Source organism: Anabrus simplex, chromosome 4, assembly GCF_040414725.1.
Source record: "Anabrus simplex isolate iqAnaSimp1 chromosome 4, ASM4041472v1, whole genome shotgun sequence".
In the NCBI taxonomy this organism is placed as follows: Eukaryota; Metazoa; Arthropoda; class Insecta; order Orthoptera; family Tettigoniidae; genus Anabrus; species Anabrus simplex.
This window is the reverse complement of record NC_090268.1, coordinates 284,886,861-284,904,204: the sequence shown is the minus strand read 5'-3', so window position 1 is coordinate 284,904,204 and position 17,344 is coordinate 284,886,861. Positions and strand designations below refer to the sequence as shown.

General features: G+C 37.2%; 1 protein-coding gene across 1 annotated transcript in view; it reads left to right on the top strand.

The window, feature by feature from the left end:
• The window catches only part of LOC136872656 (uncharacterized), a 28,762-nt gene extending 16,806 nt beyond the window's left edge, over nucleotides 1–11,956 (top strand). The window contains exon 3 of the mRNA XM_067146465.2: nucleotides 9,651–11,956. Within this exon, the coding sequence (XP_067002566.2) occupies nucleotides 9,651–11,092 (1,442 nt within the window). The 3' untranslated portion in view covers nucleotides 11,093–11,956. The remainder of the gene's footprint in view (nucleotides 1–9,650) is intronic.
• Nucleotides 11,957–17,344: the final 5,388 nt, after the last annotated feature.

The window sequence follows — 17,344 nt, the reverse complement described above, 5'->3', positions numbered from 1 at the left end:
GTAAATTTCAGTAGTTTGCCAGCATTAGTCACCACATCTATCTGGACATTATCCTTATATCCAACTACCTTTACATGCCACTGACTGAATACTTCTTCTGTCTTCTGTAAGTCGTCACCTACTGTATACACTTCCCTCGTTCGTTAATGAGCCCTGGAATACCCTTCCTGGAACCTGTTTCTGCCTTCAAGTATCTATACATAGCCTTCCATTGCTCCCTAAAATTAATATGGCTGCCAATTATGTTTGCCATTACGTAGGTGGTTTGAAATGTTCTCGGAATGTACTAGAATTAAGTATCTTACCTTAGTGGAACTACTTTTATTTTTCAACATAGTCTCCCTGTAGTCTAATGCATTTGGTCCAGCGATGTTCCAATGCCTTGATCCCATCTCGAAAATGAGATTCCTCCAGGCCTGCAAAATACCTCTCCAATTCGGCTGTCAGTTCTTTCCGTGTAGAAAATCTCCGTCCACCGAGGAAAATTTTCAGCTTGGGGAATAGATGAAAGTCTGATGGTGCCAAATCAGGTGAATAGGGTGGATGTGGCAACAATTCATACCCCAGTTCATGAAGTTTTGCCATGGCAATAACACTTGTGTGCAGCAGAGCTTTGTCCTGTAGTTGGTCTAGGAGGTTTGCATAGTATTGCCCCGTAATTGTTTGGCCAGTAGGAAGATAATCTATCAGCAGAATGCCTTTTGCATCCCAGAAAACTGAGGCCATGACCTTTCCGGCCGAACGCACTGCCTTTGCTTTCTTTGGTGCTAGTGAATCAGCATGTTTCCACTGCTTTGACTGCTGTTTTGTCTCTGGGGTATAGTAGTGGACCCAAGTTTCATCTGTAGTCACAAACTGGCGCAAAAAATCTTGTTGGTTGCACTGAAAACAGGCCAGACTTTGTTCAGACATTTCCAATCTGGTGCGTTTATTGTCCATTGTCAAGAGCCGCGACACCCATCTTGCGGATAATTTTTTCATACCCAATTCTTCGGTTAAAATATAATATACCCGTTCAGAAGACATCCCTACAGCTTCAGCAATCTCCCGCACTTTCAGTCGACGATCCTCTATGACCATTTTATGCACTATTGTGATAAATTCTGGGGTCGTAACACTTTTTGGCCGTCCACTACGCGGATCATCATCCAAGCTGTCCCGACCAAATTTAAACTCGCTGGTCCACTTGGCAACAGTTGAAACTGAAGGAGCAGAGTCTCCCAGTGTGTTCTGAAAGTCGGCATGAATTTCCTTTGCTTTTATACCTTTCTTTACAAAGTATTTAATCACTGCTCAAATCTCAGTTTTTTTCCATTGTCACAAATCACTACGTGGGAACAACAACAAAGAGTCGTCACTACCACACTCCTGCAGCTAAAGCACTGACACGCCACATGTTCACTCACAAAGAATGTGTGATTATTGTGCGGGAACCTCGTTGCTCTAGCAGTGACATCTAGTGGTGATTCTGAGAACTTTTCAAACCGTCCTCGTATGTTATCTTTAGCTGACTTTTTCACTAATTCAATTTCCTAGTTAGCTCCTTCAATTTCTCCTTACTCCCACAACCATTCCTAACTCTGTTTCTTTCTAATCTGCACCTTCTTAATCTCTTCATTTGCCTGTTATAATATAATGGGTTCTTGCTATTCCCTACCACTTTTAACTGCCAGGTAGTAATTTTGCAAACTTGTCCAATATAATCAGAAAGGATGCTTTCCCAGAGCTGTTTACATTACCATTTTCCATTGTTCATAATTGCTTTTTAAAAATTTCCCCATGCATTTCTTATCAGCCATATGGTATTGCTTAATAGTCCTACTTGTACGATATTCCTTTCTATCTTATTTATTTTGAACTATGACAAAGACAGTTCCATGATCATTTATATCATCTTTCACTTCTCTATAGAGGTCATCTGATTTTATCAGCACCACGTCTAGAATATTTTCCTCTCTAGTTGACTCCTTTACTTACTGATTCGGCTGTCCTTCCCATATTAAATTATTCACTATTTGTTGGTCGTGCTTTCTGTCATTCGCATTCCCTTCCCAGTTAACATTTTGTAAGTTAAGATCATCCGCTACAATAACGTTCCTCTCTGTCATTCCTCACATAGCTGATTATCTTACCAATTACAGTAATTCTGCATCAGCATCAGCCTTGCCAGGTCTGTACACCCCAAAAACATTGAGTTGCCTATTATCTTTAGAGATAAATCTTATGCCTAGAATTTCATGTTTCTCATCCTTAAATTTTTCGTAGCTTACAAATTTTTCCTTCACCAGGATGAATACTCCTCCTATCATTTATAACCTGTCTCTACGATAAACATTCTAGTTTCTTGAGAACATTTCCACGTCCATAATATTTCTTCTCAGTTATAATTTTATTCCTTTCTTTACAGTACTTCTACAGTTTAACACTATCAATTTTGTGACATCCTTACTTGACTTAATGTTTCCTATGCTGTGCTTATTGCAATACTTTTTAAATAATATTCTTGTTGAAAAATTAGGTTTATGGTTGATCTGTATGATCTAAATCCATGTTGTTCTTCCTCAAGTTTAGGTTCAAAATTTTCTAATTTTTCTCTTCAGGATGGACTCGTATATTTTTAACCCATGAGATAGAAGGGTTATGCCTCTGTAACTTCTGTCACCTGGTGAACTGATCTTTTCTTGCCTCCAGTCACTGGAGATTTAATTTTCTTCCCAGATTTTATTGAGTACTCTGTACAACCATTGTATTCTAGGTTCTCCTAGTGCTTTGGTCATGTCCACACTGAACCATCTAGTCTGGCAGACTTTACACATTGCTGTCTCAACTTCCAGGTAGGTCAAACTTTCTGCATTATTAGTTCTAGAGTTTGGAGGGTCATCTTGTGGGTCAGCAGTTCCATTACAGTTCAGTAAGTGGTTGAAATATCTACTCAACCCGTGTAATATTTCATTTTCATTTCTAGTTACTTGTCCATTTGGAAGTTGTACTGTGTTGATAGTACTATTCTCATTTCTTTTGTTTTAAATAATGCTATATAGAAGCTTCTTGTGTTTCTGTTGCCTTATTCTGTTTGCAAGATCTTCTGTGCATTTTCATTTCTCAACATCAACTATTCTTTTGACCTGTAATCTTTATGCTCTGTAAAATGATAGATTATCCTTGATTTCACTTGGATTTCCTCATACTCTGCCATTGTGTTATGTCTTATTCATGTTGCCTTCTATTTTGTTTCATTCATCCCCATGATAAGAATTTTCCAACTTTCCATTTTTATTAGTCATTGTTACAATATGCAAGGTTCCAGTCCAGTAACTGGGTTTTGATTGGGGTTTCAGACTTATTCTCAAAGCAACCTCATGATCATGTTTTGTTGTGAACTGCAGGAGGTCATCACTTTGTGGTATCTGCAATCAACAGCCTGTGGTCTGCATCAAAATTTTCACTAGGGATTACTTTGATATCACTTACAACCTCTTCTTGCACCATTTCTAGCTTTGGCAGCAGCTTTTACATCCTCATTCCACCATGCTGTTTCTTTGGATTTTCTTATTTTACTCTATATCATATAAATAATGCACAGTAGAGTTTTCCACCTATTCAATACTAAGTTGTATTCACAATATTTACATTACATGAGACTAGTTTCAACCCTACTCGGGGTCATCATCAGCCATATTAAAACATACACAATATTTGCCGAAAACCTAAAACATGTTTTCTAGCAGTAAGAGTCTTATGAAAATATAATTTTACAATATGAAGTGTGGTTGAAATGTTGCAAATGAAAATGAAATATTACGTATGATGTAGGTGAGTAATAATTAATACAAGTACATTATACATGCTAAGAATTCTGGAACAAAAGTACAAATAAGGTGCTCTGTGTTGTTAAAATGTATAGACTCATGGAATTCAGTAGGTCCTGGTAATACCTAACAGTTGTGGACCAAGTGCTATGGCAATAAGAATGAACACAATGTAGACTGACATATATAAAAATATACAAGTATGTACAATGTCTGAGTAGCAAAATGTGTAGTTGATACTCTCTAGAAGAAGAGTCGACTATACACTGTATCAGCTTAAGCGGAGAATTTGGCAATTGGTGTATTAATAATACGGACCAACAATATGAAGTCCATAACCTTTAATTATTTGACTCTGTCGTCCACATCCTCTATCAGCTGTCTTCACCAATGTTCTCCTGAGGTTATCCCATTCCTCATTTGTAGATCTCAGATCATCATTTGGTAACATCTTCTGGACATTCTCTTGATACATTTCCTTCATCCTTGGTTCAGAAAGTCTCCAAGATTTTATTTTTGATGTTCTTTTGTTACGGACTTCAGGAGGTCTTCACTTTGTGATTTCTGCAACTTGGGATTACTTTCACATCACTTACAGCCTTCCAAACTTCTTAGTTGGCGAGTGTGTTATCAATCACAGTTCCATATTTATCATCTCAACTATATCTTGTGATCTTGTGCGAGTCCCCTTTCTTGAATCAAGTGTTATTCACAGCCATATTTTCTCGTACATAGATCTAGAAGATTTTTGCCCTCTGCTGTCCTATTCCTCATTCCATAAAGACTCAGGGAGGATTCATAGCTCAATCTGATTCAAACTGAGCATTAAAATCGCCCATTATTATCAAATTTTCACAATCCATGTAGGTTCTTCCAAGTTGATTTATAACTGTTAGGTTCTTAAGTCCGCCGAAACTAATTTTGAATAAATAAATAAATAAATAAATAAATAAATAAAGTTATAAATTAACTGAGTTGAAACTGAAAAGAGATGTCTTCAAATATCACAACAACCAAACCCCCCCCAAAAAATCCAAGCTGATCAGGAAGGCTTTTCTTCATTTGAACATTCCTATTCTGGAGCAAAGACTTGAATTATATGATATTTGTCTTCATTCTAATTTAGTGATGCTTTATTGTTCTTACACACACAAATTCAATCTGGCTACAAACATCTATATCTTCAAGAAGCTTAAAGCCCACTCCATTTCTTGACTCCACATTACTTTTTTCTTTTTACAATGGGCTTAATGTCGCACCAACACAGATAGGTGTTATGGCGATGATGGGATAGGAAAGGCTTAGGAGTGGGAAGGAAGTGGCCATAGCCTTAATTAAGGTACAGCCCCAGCATTTGCCTGGTGTGAAAATGGGAAACGATGGAAAACCATCTTCAGGGCTGCTGACAGTGCGGCTCAAACCCACTATCCCCCAGTTGCAAGCTCACAGTAGCGCACCCCTAACTGCATGGCCAACTCTCCCGGTTTACATTACTTCCAGACCAATATAGTTTATAGTCTAGCTGGATGTGTCTTATTCCTGTTGCCTTCTATTTTGTTTCATTCATCCCCATAATGAGAATTTTCCAATTTTCCATCAGTTTTATTAGTCAGTGTTAGAATATTCAAGGTTCCAATCCAGGCTTACCGAGTTTTGATTGGGGTTTCATAGCTGATGAAGCTTTGGGCTATAAGCTGTCGTACGCACCTAGCTGTTGTCATCTTGAATTCTTCAAGCTGAGGCTCATGTTTGTCTTGAAAGCATGCTTAAAGCACCATCAGCTGGCTATGCCTATCATGGCATCTTCACCAGAACCCCATTAGCATCACTTTTCAGGGTTCCTGTAGGACCATCACAGCTACCGTAGCAGTCTAGGAGCATATAATTCCCACTGTACTTCGCCACTACAGGCAGTCCCCTACTTCATGCTGTTGCCTGTCTCCCAGATCTTACAGCAGATCGATTTGTTAAACACTCCATGGTCATGAAGTTGCTTGCCTGGCCCTCGGTGTCACCCAACCTCAATCATATTGTAGAAAGTGATGTGCCTGACTTGGACCAAGGCCGCACTAGATAGACAGGCCACAAGGCTCGGACTGTGACGTCACGCGAGTGGCTGGCATTCAGCATGGTAGTATACGGCCCGCTCTCACTGTCTCCATGATATTATTAATTTATTGAACCTTAACGATATAACTGAACACGCCTTCAATTGTGGTTTTATTTAGGCTTGTGCACTACACGAGTTTTATGCGGGGGAAAACTAGCGGAACAGTTTATGTACATTTATTTACGTAAAATTAAGCTGACATCTGTCATTTGTAACGGAACACGGTTTCATGCAAAAGATTAAAACCCATAATACATACTGGTATAAAAATAGTTTTAATGTTACTATGCAAATACATGATAGCAATTCACAACAATAGTCTGGAACCTTTCTTAGAAATTAGGCTTCAACTTAAAACTTATCTAACAATTCTTAAGGTTTCAGTTTATCAATTTTCCTTTTCTTAGCCATGAGTTTGTCTGCGATAACTTTTCTATAGTTATTCAATAATATATTACAAAAGATGTATATACATTTGTCAACGTAATCTTTAAAACTACTTCTACAATCACTGCATGTTTCAAACATGACGTTTTCATTTTCCAGAACTTTGTTGACAAGCAAAATCAGAATGTTTCTTTGAGAATCACCATGTAAAAACCTTGATTCAAATTTATCTCTTATAAGTACACTAAATAATTTAAACTGTGTGACCAAAATGTTAACAATAAAATCTGATGGATATTTCAAAGCTCCCCTGTCAATTATATTGAAATAAAAATTGTCCTCCAGCTTTAACACATCTGATGTTACATTATCATTATTTAACAATAAAACATCTTGACAATTTATACATGTACAATTTTTCATAATTATTTTACAAATATATCCACCAATATAAACTAGACCTAACAAAATGTTTTCAGATACAATAACATCATTTAACTCAACTACCACATTTTCAAAATGTGAAATGTCTGTTGGTTTGAAGCTTTTACAATCTAAGCTCTTGCAATCCACATACTTACTTAATGAAATATCACTAATAGGGATGGCTGCATATTTGGAAGAGTATGTATTTATTACCGTCAGGGCTTTCAATTTTCGTTCTGACTCAAGGATTTGCTTCACTGAAATATGGTAGCAGGCACCACTCATTTCCCTGTACTGCCCAAATGTTGCTTCCAATTCGTCAGTTTGAAATTTCCCTAACAATACATACTTGAATCCTAAACTTGTTTTCAAGCAATTTATTAACTCTAAAATAGTTTTTGTAGTGTGAACTAAGGCTGTTTGAGTTTCATTAGTAAGTTTTCCATGACGACTCTCTGTTTTTTGTGTAATCTCCCCTTGAACAGATAGATTATCCCATCTAATTAACCATGTTAAAAACTTGCGCAGAAATAAAACATTGTCGTCATGAATTGAAAATATTGCGTTACAGTGAGGGTCGTTAAATCTGTCGCCTTTGAAAGCATGCTTAACATTAACAATCTTCCACCACTGAAGAATTATTTCTAAGAATACAGCTGTGCTTTTAAAACCATCTCCATTTTTTATATTATCAAAGTGTTTTAAAGCAGCGATATTTTTCTCACCGAAGAGCTTAGAACAAAGGTTTACATTTTGTCGCTCTAAAGAAGTTGGGTACAACACTTTTTGGTTCAGGGCAGAAGCAAGATTAACTACATCATTCTCTTCTCCCCTGTAGAGCTGTATAAGGTGACCAACACTAGCAAAACATTTTTTGTCTGACTCAGGGTTGTCAAAGTCAGGAAACACAAAAGTTTGTAAGTTATCAGCTTGATTAAGCCAGTTATTTATTAAGCTTTTAAATAAATGAACTGTATCGAACATTACAAAAATCTTTTGTGTTTCGTCAAATGGATTTTGAAAAGTGGTTTGTAAATTGCTTTTGCACAGCTTTTCAAACATTTTTCTATTAACACTGTTATTATCAGAAATTATGCATACTACCTTATAACCTATATCTGTTAATACTTTAAGGACTTGCAAAGTTAGTTCTTCTAATAAATGTGACGTTAGGTTCTTACATGGAAACAAACCAACAACGTCTATATTTTTTTTTTTTTAAAGAATGGATGACAACATAAAGGTTTGTACAGTTGTAGCTAATGTTGCGTTATTTTCTCCACTTTTAGTACTAAAAGCAACTCCCTCTACCTTTCCTCCTTTATAGTTAAGTTCAGGTTTTATGTAGACTTCATCCAACAACAAGTTACAAAATCGTTCATGTTCATTTAACAATTTTACTTTCTTTTTCAAGTAATTCCAATGTGAATCATCTATACCTGAATTTCCCGTGCCTAGTTTTGAGGTAAAAGACTGCAAATACACAGGGTGAGGCATTGTAAGGAACGTTGACTGTCTTATCTTCTTATACGCCCCAGGAAATGCGAAAAATATTGAAGCAAACCATGTTATTAGTATACAGGAATAAGACACTTTCTTTGCAAAGGCTAAATTTAACTGTTCCTTACAAAATTCTAATTTATCAGTAATGATACAATCATCAACTTCACTTTCAATTTCATCGATTATTTTGTTCACAGTTTCTATTGTGTCGTGGACAGTCACATTTGAGTCACAAGCAAGACTAAACAGGAAGTTACAGATCCTTTCCAAATTTGACCATTTCAATATCTTGCCCCCATTACCTAATGCACGTATATCAGGGTTATCATTCATGAAAATACCATGTTTTATGGCTTTAAAATCAAGAGCCTCGTTTAATGTTAAAGAAGTACCAATTTTCAGAATATTTTCCTCAGTCATATAAATTTTGAAAATACATAGACTTTGGCTGTCGAAATTGACAAATTTGCATTTAGTAGTGAAATTACCTTTAACGTCATCGAAGTCCTTGATCCTGTCATCTCCCTCAGCTTTCTTTCTTTCTTTCTTTCTTCTTCCCGTTTTTCAATTTCTTCTTATCTTTCAATAGGAGTTTTCCTCAGTCTTGGAAGATTTTTAGACAGATAGGCAGGCACATTTTCAAACTTTGTAGGAATAGCGTCGTTTGAGAGTTTTAAATGGTTACGTTTTACTGTTGAAATAGGCCCATCAGGTCTTTTAACAGAATCTTCCCTAATTACGAAACATTTGTCAAAGTGTTTTATGCACACAACTGAGCTTGCTGAAAGGACAAATTCTGTTCAATGGATGGCTAAGATCCACTTTTGTTTCCGAAACAAGTCAGCAGGAAATTTAAACACTGAAATATTGGGCTCTTTTGAACTATAGTTGCTTCTACAACCAGGTACACAACACGACGTGGGCATAATTCACAATGTTCACACAAGTTTAAGTCATTCAACACCATTGATAGCCTTACTGCTGCGAGGTTCATATCAGCCTAGAAGTCACTGGCGATAAATGAAGCGGATGGCTATTTGTGTGACGTAGCGCCGGAAGTGGAGGGGGAACCTTATGGCCTGTATATCTAGTTGGCCTTGCTTGGACCCTGCTCCAACCAATGTTCGTGCATTGAGGGAGACTGTGCAACAATCATGAATCACTATGACTCCTGAACACTCTTGGTGTGTTATGGCTATAGCGCTTCACCACCGTCTTTACGGCAAGGGAGGGTGCTACACGGTACTAGCCAGGTCTCTGATTCAAATTGCTCATCACTGTACATTATCCAGAATATTGAACATTCTTAATTTATTTATGGACCCCTTTACAGAGTATTTTGATGTTCTGTGTACATTCAAACATATGGATTAATTTATTTTATTCTTGCTATACATATGTGTTATTCTTTACAGATGAAGGTTTGAAGAAGAAACAAGAGAAGAGTGAAAATAAAAGAGTTACCATCACGAAACGCAAGTTGAGTTCCATGTCTGGGACTGAGAAGAAACAGAAAAGAGAGGGCTTAATGAAGGAAAGCATATCAAATGATGGGAAGAGAAAAGCAAGAATAAAAATTACGCCAAGATTTCAGAACCATTCTACTGGTAAAATTGTTCCCAAATTCTCAAAGTCAGCAAAGAATGTACCTAGAGATAAACAAACTATTAAGAATAAAGTTCTGCAAAGAAATGAGGAAGAAGATATGGAAGATGAGGAAATTGTCCTCTCTCAGGATATATTTGGAGATGATGAAATCAACAATAAAGAACATTACTCTGAGGAAACAGAAGACTTTACAAACATGGCAACAATCGGAACTGGTGATATTCTAAACACAGAGAGTAAGGATACTTGCAGTAATTCTATTACTTCTAATAGCAACACAAAGAGAAAAGCCCAAGAAAAGAAGATACATAAGGCAAATGCTGCTGATGTTGGACTTACAACAGAAAACATTTGTGACCAACCATCTCAAGGTAAAAGTGGGTCAAAGGATATGAACCTGACACCAGACAGCAATACAACTGTACAAAATAATTATAAAGATGCTGACAATGTGATTTTAACCCTGACATCACAGAGGAGCACTACTTCTCAAAGAATTGCAAAACATAACACAGAGAGCACATTGTTTGGAAATAATAGAACACAAAACTCTAAGAATTCAGCCAGCAATATTACAACTGGTGATATTCTAAACACAGAGAGGAAGGATACTTGCAGTAATTCTGTTACTTCTAATAGCAACATAAAGAGAAAAGCCCAAGAAAAGAAGATACATAAGGCAAATGCTGCTGATGTTGGACTTACAACAGAAAACGTTTGTGACCAACCATCTCAAGGTAAAAGTGGGTCAAAGGATATGAACCTGACATCAGACAGCAATACAACTGTACAAAATGGTTACAAAGATGCTGACAATGTAATTTCAACCCTGACATCGCAAGGGAGCACTACTTCTCAAAGAATTGCAAAAAATAACACAGAGAGCAAATTGTTTGGAAAGAATATAACACAAAACTCCAAGAATTCAGCCAGCAATATTACAACCTTAGAGATGCAAACTTGTAATGAATATGACAATCATAAAGATGAAAAAGTGGAACCTCCATCTACTTCATCGAGGCAATCAACCCAGCAAAACTGTGCAATTGCCTCAATGTCAGGGTCTTCTAGAATTAATTCTCCATGCCCTGCTTCCATCTTTAATAGAACAACTCCTCGAAGGGTTCCAGGTGAAACTCAGGATGATAATACAGATGCTGTTGTGCCTCAAATAGAGCTTAATCTAAATGATGTTGAGAATACATGTGAAGCTGATTTATCATCTGATGATTTTGAGGCAGAAGAATAGACATTGTTTGTATATGATTCTATGGAAGTTCAACATATATATTTGGTCCAGTGAATCGTTAATGGAAATGCTTGATTCAACCAACAGTATAGTCTTACATAAGGGTATACATCATTCCGTTCTTCAACTTCATTTATCATATTTGGTATGTATTGTGTGTAGAAACTTTAAAGTATGTGCACTACTGGTATGATACAACATACATAATTTTTGTCTTTATTTTTTAATTCTTAGTTGGCCTATGTCTTAATTTAAACAAAGTTGAGAATACATGTGAAGCTGATTGATCATATGATGATTTTGAGGCAGAGCAATTGACATTATTTGTATATAATTCTATGGAAGTTCAACATAAATATTTGGGCTACTGGATCATTAGTTGAAATGCTTAATTCAGCCAGTACTATAGTTCTTACATAATTTCATTGGGTGAGAATTTACCTGTTACATATTTTTTTAATTCTTCAACTTCATTTATCATATTTAGTATGTATTGTATGTAGAAACTTTAAAGTATGTGCACTACTGGTATGATCATACTGCTTTTTATATTTAAAAAAAGAAAGCACAAAGACTTTCAGTACTGCTAATATGTAGCAGTGTTATAAGTCACTCAATGGAGTTATTTGATAGTTCCTGACTAGTAGCCACATTTGCCTAGATCAGACTTCCTTAATAGTCAAACAGTTCATGACCTTAGAAGTATAACTGCTTAAATTTTCATAAGCAATTTCTTCAAGTAGGCATACTTTCAGAAGCAGTCATAAAATGAAAAGAAGTAATATAGATAGTAAAAAAGCACATCTATTTCATCTTAGATTGTATGTATGTATGTGTGTGTGTATAATTCCCTCTGTTGTATGTAACAATATATTGTTTTACTTAAAGGACTGTATGATTTTAAATAAATTTTAATCTGCATTATAAACCGTATGTATCTAATTTGTTGTTTTCGAGAATAAGTGCTGAGGAATCAAGTGTATGATCTTTAGAGAATAACTGAAATTTACAATAAGCCTTAACAAGAAATCTTAAGAGTACTACATTTCTTATTAGATGAAGTTCATTGAAAACCACAAAATTAGGAAGCAACATACCACTTACTTGACTAGAATAATATTTTTGCTGAGTTTTAATATCATAATTTGTATGTAGCAGTATCATTTTGCACTTACTATAGTGCCCACTTAGTGCATGTTATTGAAATTAATATTGATAATGTCATCTTCTCCACTTTGGATGCCTGCTGTCATCTGTGCAATGTGGTATTCTACAACTCGGAAGAAGGTGGGAAATACTGGTATCATACTTGACACATGCTTTTCTTAACCAGGGTAGATTTTTTCCTCCATATTCTCTCTGTGCTTGACTTTTATACTGTTAAGATGACTTTAGGAAATTATACTTATTATTGTGCATCATGCGAGCAAAATGTACTAATCACTTCCTTCAGATCATTGGCACGATCTATAACTCTTTCCGTACCTGTGTAAGATCAGTAATATTCATCACTTTGTTCTAAACAACAGACTGGTTACTGTGAAGGAAAACTATCAGGGTGTATCCTTGAACGTATCTCACTGTGTACAAATTTTGCTACAATGCATGTTTGCTTGGTGCACTTGGGGCATGTACTAGGTTGGGAAGTGCCATTTCACGAGTCTGAGGTGCATGCAATGCAGGTAGTGGACTAAACTAGCCCCTTGGCTCATGTAAGCCTTTGGTCCTAGCTCCACATGGTGGGGAAAACGAAGAACTGATTTCTATTTTGCTGGTTGCCTAGTAAGCAAGAAAAGGCAAAACAAAAATCAAGCCATGCTCATGTCTAGTTATGGATATGAACAGTGTCACATGTTGTCTTGGTCTTGTTTTCTGGTTGGATACCCTACCTGATGCCAGTCCTATGTGCAGGATATATTAACTATGGTGTGGTTCTATGATGGTTGGTTGTGTAGCGTATTACATTAAAGGTGTGTACTGGGACAAATGCCAACACCCAGTCTTTGAGTCTGAGGAATTAATCATCATCATCAGGATTTCCTTCCAGCAAGCCGGGTAGGAACTTTGTGAACAATATGCCTCCACTGAATTCTGTTCTGGTATAGTTTTTTCCTCTCTACTGCATTCCATGTTACTCCTCTCCTATCTTCATTAACCTGGTCTGTCCATCTCTTATCTAACAGGTCTTCTTCCAGGCACCTCCATCTCCAGATACTGGTGTGGAGTTCGAATTGGGTGCATTCTATTCACATGACCTAACCACTTCAATCTCGCAGCACCTATCCTTTCCTCCATGGTCAAGTTCACTTTCAGGTCTCTCCTTACATATTTATTCTTGACTGTCTCTCCTGGTTTTTTGTAGAGCTGACCTAAAGAACTTCATTTCACATACTTGCATTTGACTCACTTCTCTCTTATTTATGACACAGGTCTCCAGACTATACGTCATGATTGGCAGGAGATAGGTTTTATACATTGTCTGTTTAGCTCTTAGAGGGACTCCCTTGTCCCAGATTAGGTTTCGTTGGAAGAAGCTGGATCCTTTTGCTACTCTGTTTAATACTTCTAGTTTGGCATTTCCATCACATGATATGACACTACCCAGATAATTGAAACTTTTAACAATTTCTACCTTCTCTCCCTCCAGTATGATGTTACAAGGAATTAATCATATGTTGCTAAAATCCCCAGCCTGGCTGGAAATCAAATCCAGGGCCCTCTGAAGAACCAAAGAATTAGATCCTGACCATTCATCAAAGTAGCTCGAATTATTATTATTATTATTATTATTATTATTATTATGATTATTATTATTATTATTATTATTATTATTATTATTATTATTATTCCAGAGTATTCTGTGGAACACAGAGGTGAAAGAAGGTCTTTGACAGTCAGAAGACTCATTTAAAAATTTGAAAATAAAGGTTATATTTCTTTTCAGAAAAAAAAAAAAAACAATCAATTCACTTTATGACACCAGGATTCCAGTTACAGAACTAGTTAGTTAGATCAGGTACAAAGTAGGTAACATTTAAAAAAAACACATTAGGAACCTCAGCTTATCACTCTTTAAATCTATATATATAAAATAAGAGTTTTGTCTGTACATTGCTCAGAATTTGAAAAGAATGGTATTTCTGTATCGGTCATGTCCATAGGAACAAGGAAATGCACTTTTTATTTTTCCATAATGTATGTATGTATGTATGTATGTATGTATGTACGTACGTATGTACGTATGTACACGCATCACTAGAAAATGGCTAAAAAGAATTTAATGAAAATCGGTATGCAAAGTCGGGAAATAAATCGCTACAATCTAAGCCATAAATAATTTTATTCACGCTGATAGAAATGGTAGTTTAGGGGAAGGCAGAAAATTTAATTTTCAGATATTTATGTTATTAGTGGTCCTATCTTAATAAAAAATGGTATGCAAAGTCTGGTAATAAATCACTACAATCTAGACTATAAATAATCTTATTCACTCTGAGTGAAATAGTAGTTTAGGGGAAGGCCTAAAATTTAATTCTCAAATATTTATATTATTAGTGGTCGTATGGTTCATGTTTGTGGGTTACTGTAGTCACGTCCTAGTTCGTGAACCATGGGCAATGGCTGAGTGGCCTAGTAAGTGGTCCTGAGAGTCGGGATACCAGTTGCTATGGAATGGGAGTGGGCATCTCGGACATATTCTGAGTCGTGGCCCTCCTTGTGCTCAGGCAGCTAGGACTACACAATTCACCGGTGGTCCATAACCCGTTAGAGGAGAGATCCTCACTTGGACTATGTGCAAGTAGGGCAGCATCCTGCTTCATGAATTTACCGAGCTCAGAACACTTTAAGCAAGCCTCGGACCTATGGGAGTAATGGAGTCCCACTCCCATTTGACAGGCGAGGGACTCCTTGGAAACAACTTGGCGAACGAAATGGAATTCGATGGGGAGCTATCAATATTAATGGGGCTTATGGAAGAAAGAAGGTAGAACTTGCTGAGTCAGCAAAGAGGATGCATCTGGATGTGCTAGGAGTAAGTGATATTCGGGTAAGGGGAGATAAGGAGGAAGAGATAGGAGATTATAAAGTGTACTTGACGGGTGTTAGAAAGGGAAGGGCAGAGTCTGGGGTAGGGCTCTTTATCAGGAATACCATTGCACGCAACATAGTTTCTGTTAGGCACGTAAGTGAGCGAATGATGTGGGTAGATTTGTCAGTGGGAGGAATTAGGACAAGAATTGTGTCCGTGTATTCACCATGTGAGGGTGCAGATGAGGATGAAGTTGACAAGTTTTATGAAGCATTGAGTGACATCGTGGTCAGGGTCAACAGCAAGGATAGAATAGTGCTAATGGGCGATTTCAATGCGAGAGTTGGGAATAGAACTGAAGGATACGAAAGGGTGATTGGTAAATGTGGGGAAGATATGGAAGCTAATGGGAATGGGAAGCGTTTGCTGGACTTCTGTGCTAGTATGGGTTTAGCTGTTACGAACACATTCTTCAAGCATAAGGCTATTCACCGCTTCACATGGGAGGCTAGGGGTACCAGATCCATAATAGACTATATCTTAACAGACTTTGAATTCAGGAAATCTTTTAGGAATGTACGAGTTTTTCGGGGATTTTTCGATGATACAGACCATTATCTGATCTGTAGTGAACTAAGTATCTCTAGGCCTAGGGTAGAGAAAGTGAAATCTGTCTGCAAACGAATAAGGGTAGAAAATCTCCAGGACGAGGAAATTAGACAGAAGTACATGGATATGATTAGTGAGAAGTTTAGAACAGTAGACGGTAAGCAGGTTCAGGATATAGAAAGTGAATGGGTGGCATACAGGAATGCTGTAGTAGAAACAGCAAGGGAATGCCTAGGAACAACTGTGTGTAAAGATGGGAAAAGGCGAACATCTTGGTGGAATGATGAAGTGAGAGCAGCCTGTAAACGTAAAAAGAAGGCTTATCAGAAATGGCTCCAAACAAGGGCCGAGGCAGACAGGGATTTGTACGTGGATGAAAGAAACAGAGCGAAACAAATAGTTGTTGAATCCAAAAAGAAGTCATGGGAAGATTTTGGTAATAACCTGGAAAGACTAGGTCAAGCAGCTGGGAAACCTTTCTGGACAGTAATAAAGAATCTTAGGAAGGGAGGGAAAAAGGAAATGAACAGTGTTTTGAGTAATTCAGGTGAACTCATAACAGATCCCAGGGAATCACTGGAGAGGTGGAGGGAATATTTTGAACATCTTCTCAATGTAAAAGGGAATCATCATGGTGGTGTTGCAAACAGTCAAGCTCATGGGGAGGAGGAAAATGATGTTGGTGAAATTATGCTTGAGGAAGTGGAAAGGATAGTAAATAAACTCCATTGTCATAAGGCAGCAGGAATAGATGAAATTAGACCTGAAATGGTGAAGTATAGTGGGAAGGCAGGGATGAAATGGCTTCATAGACTAGTCAAATTAGCGTGGAGTGTTGGTAAGGTACCTTCAGATTGGACAAAAGCAGTAATTGCACCTATCTATAAGCAAGGGAACAGGAAGGATTGCAACAACTATCGAGGTATCTCATTGATTAGTATACCAGGCAAAGTATTCACAGGCATCTTGGAAGGGAGGGTGTGTTCAGTCGTTGAGAGGAAGTTGGATGAAACCCAGTGTGGTTTCAGACCACAGAGAGGCTGTCAGGATCAGATTTTCAGTATGCGCCAGGTAATTGAAAAATGCTACGAGAGGAATAGGCAGTTGTGTTTATGTTTCGTAGATCTAGAGAAAGCATATGACAGGGTACCGAGGGAAAAGATGTTCGCCATACTGGAGGACTATGGAATTAAAGGTAGATTATTAAAATCAATCAAAGGCATTTATGTTGACAATTGGGCTTCAGTGAGAATTGATGGTAGAATGAGTTCTTGGTTCAGGGTACTTACAGGAGTTAGACAAGGCTGTAATCTTTCACCTTTGCTGTTTGTAGTTTACATGGATCATATGCTGAAATGTATAAAATGGCAGGGAGGGATTCAGTTAGGTGAAAATGTAGTAAGCAGCCTGGCCTATGCTGACGACTTGGTCTTAATGGCAGACTGTGCCGAAAGCCTGCAGTCTAACATGTTGGAACTTGAAAATAGGTGCAATGAGTATGGTATGAAAATTAGCCTCTCGAAGACTAAATTGATGTCAGTAGGTAAGAAATCCAATAGAATTGAATGTCAGATTGGTGATACAAAGCTAGAACAGGTCGATAATTTCAAGTA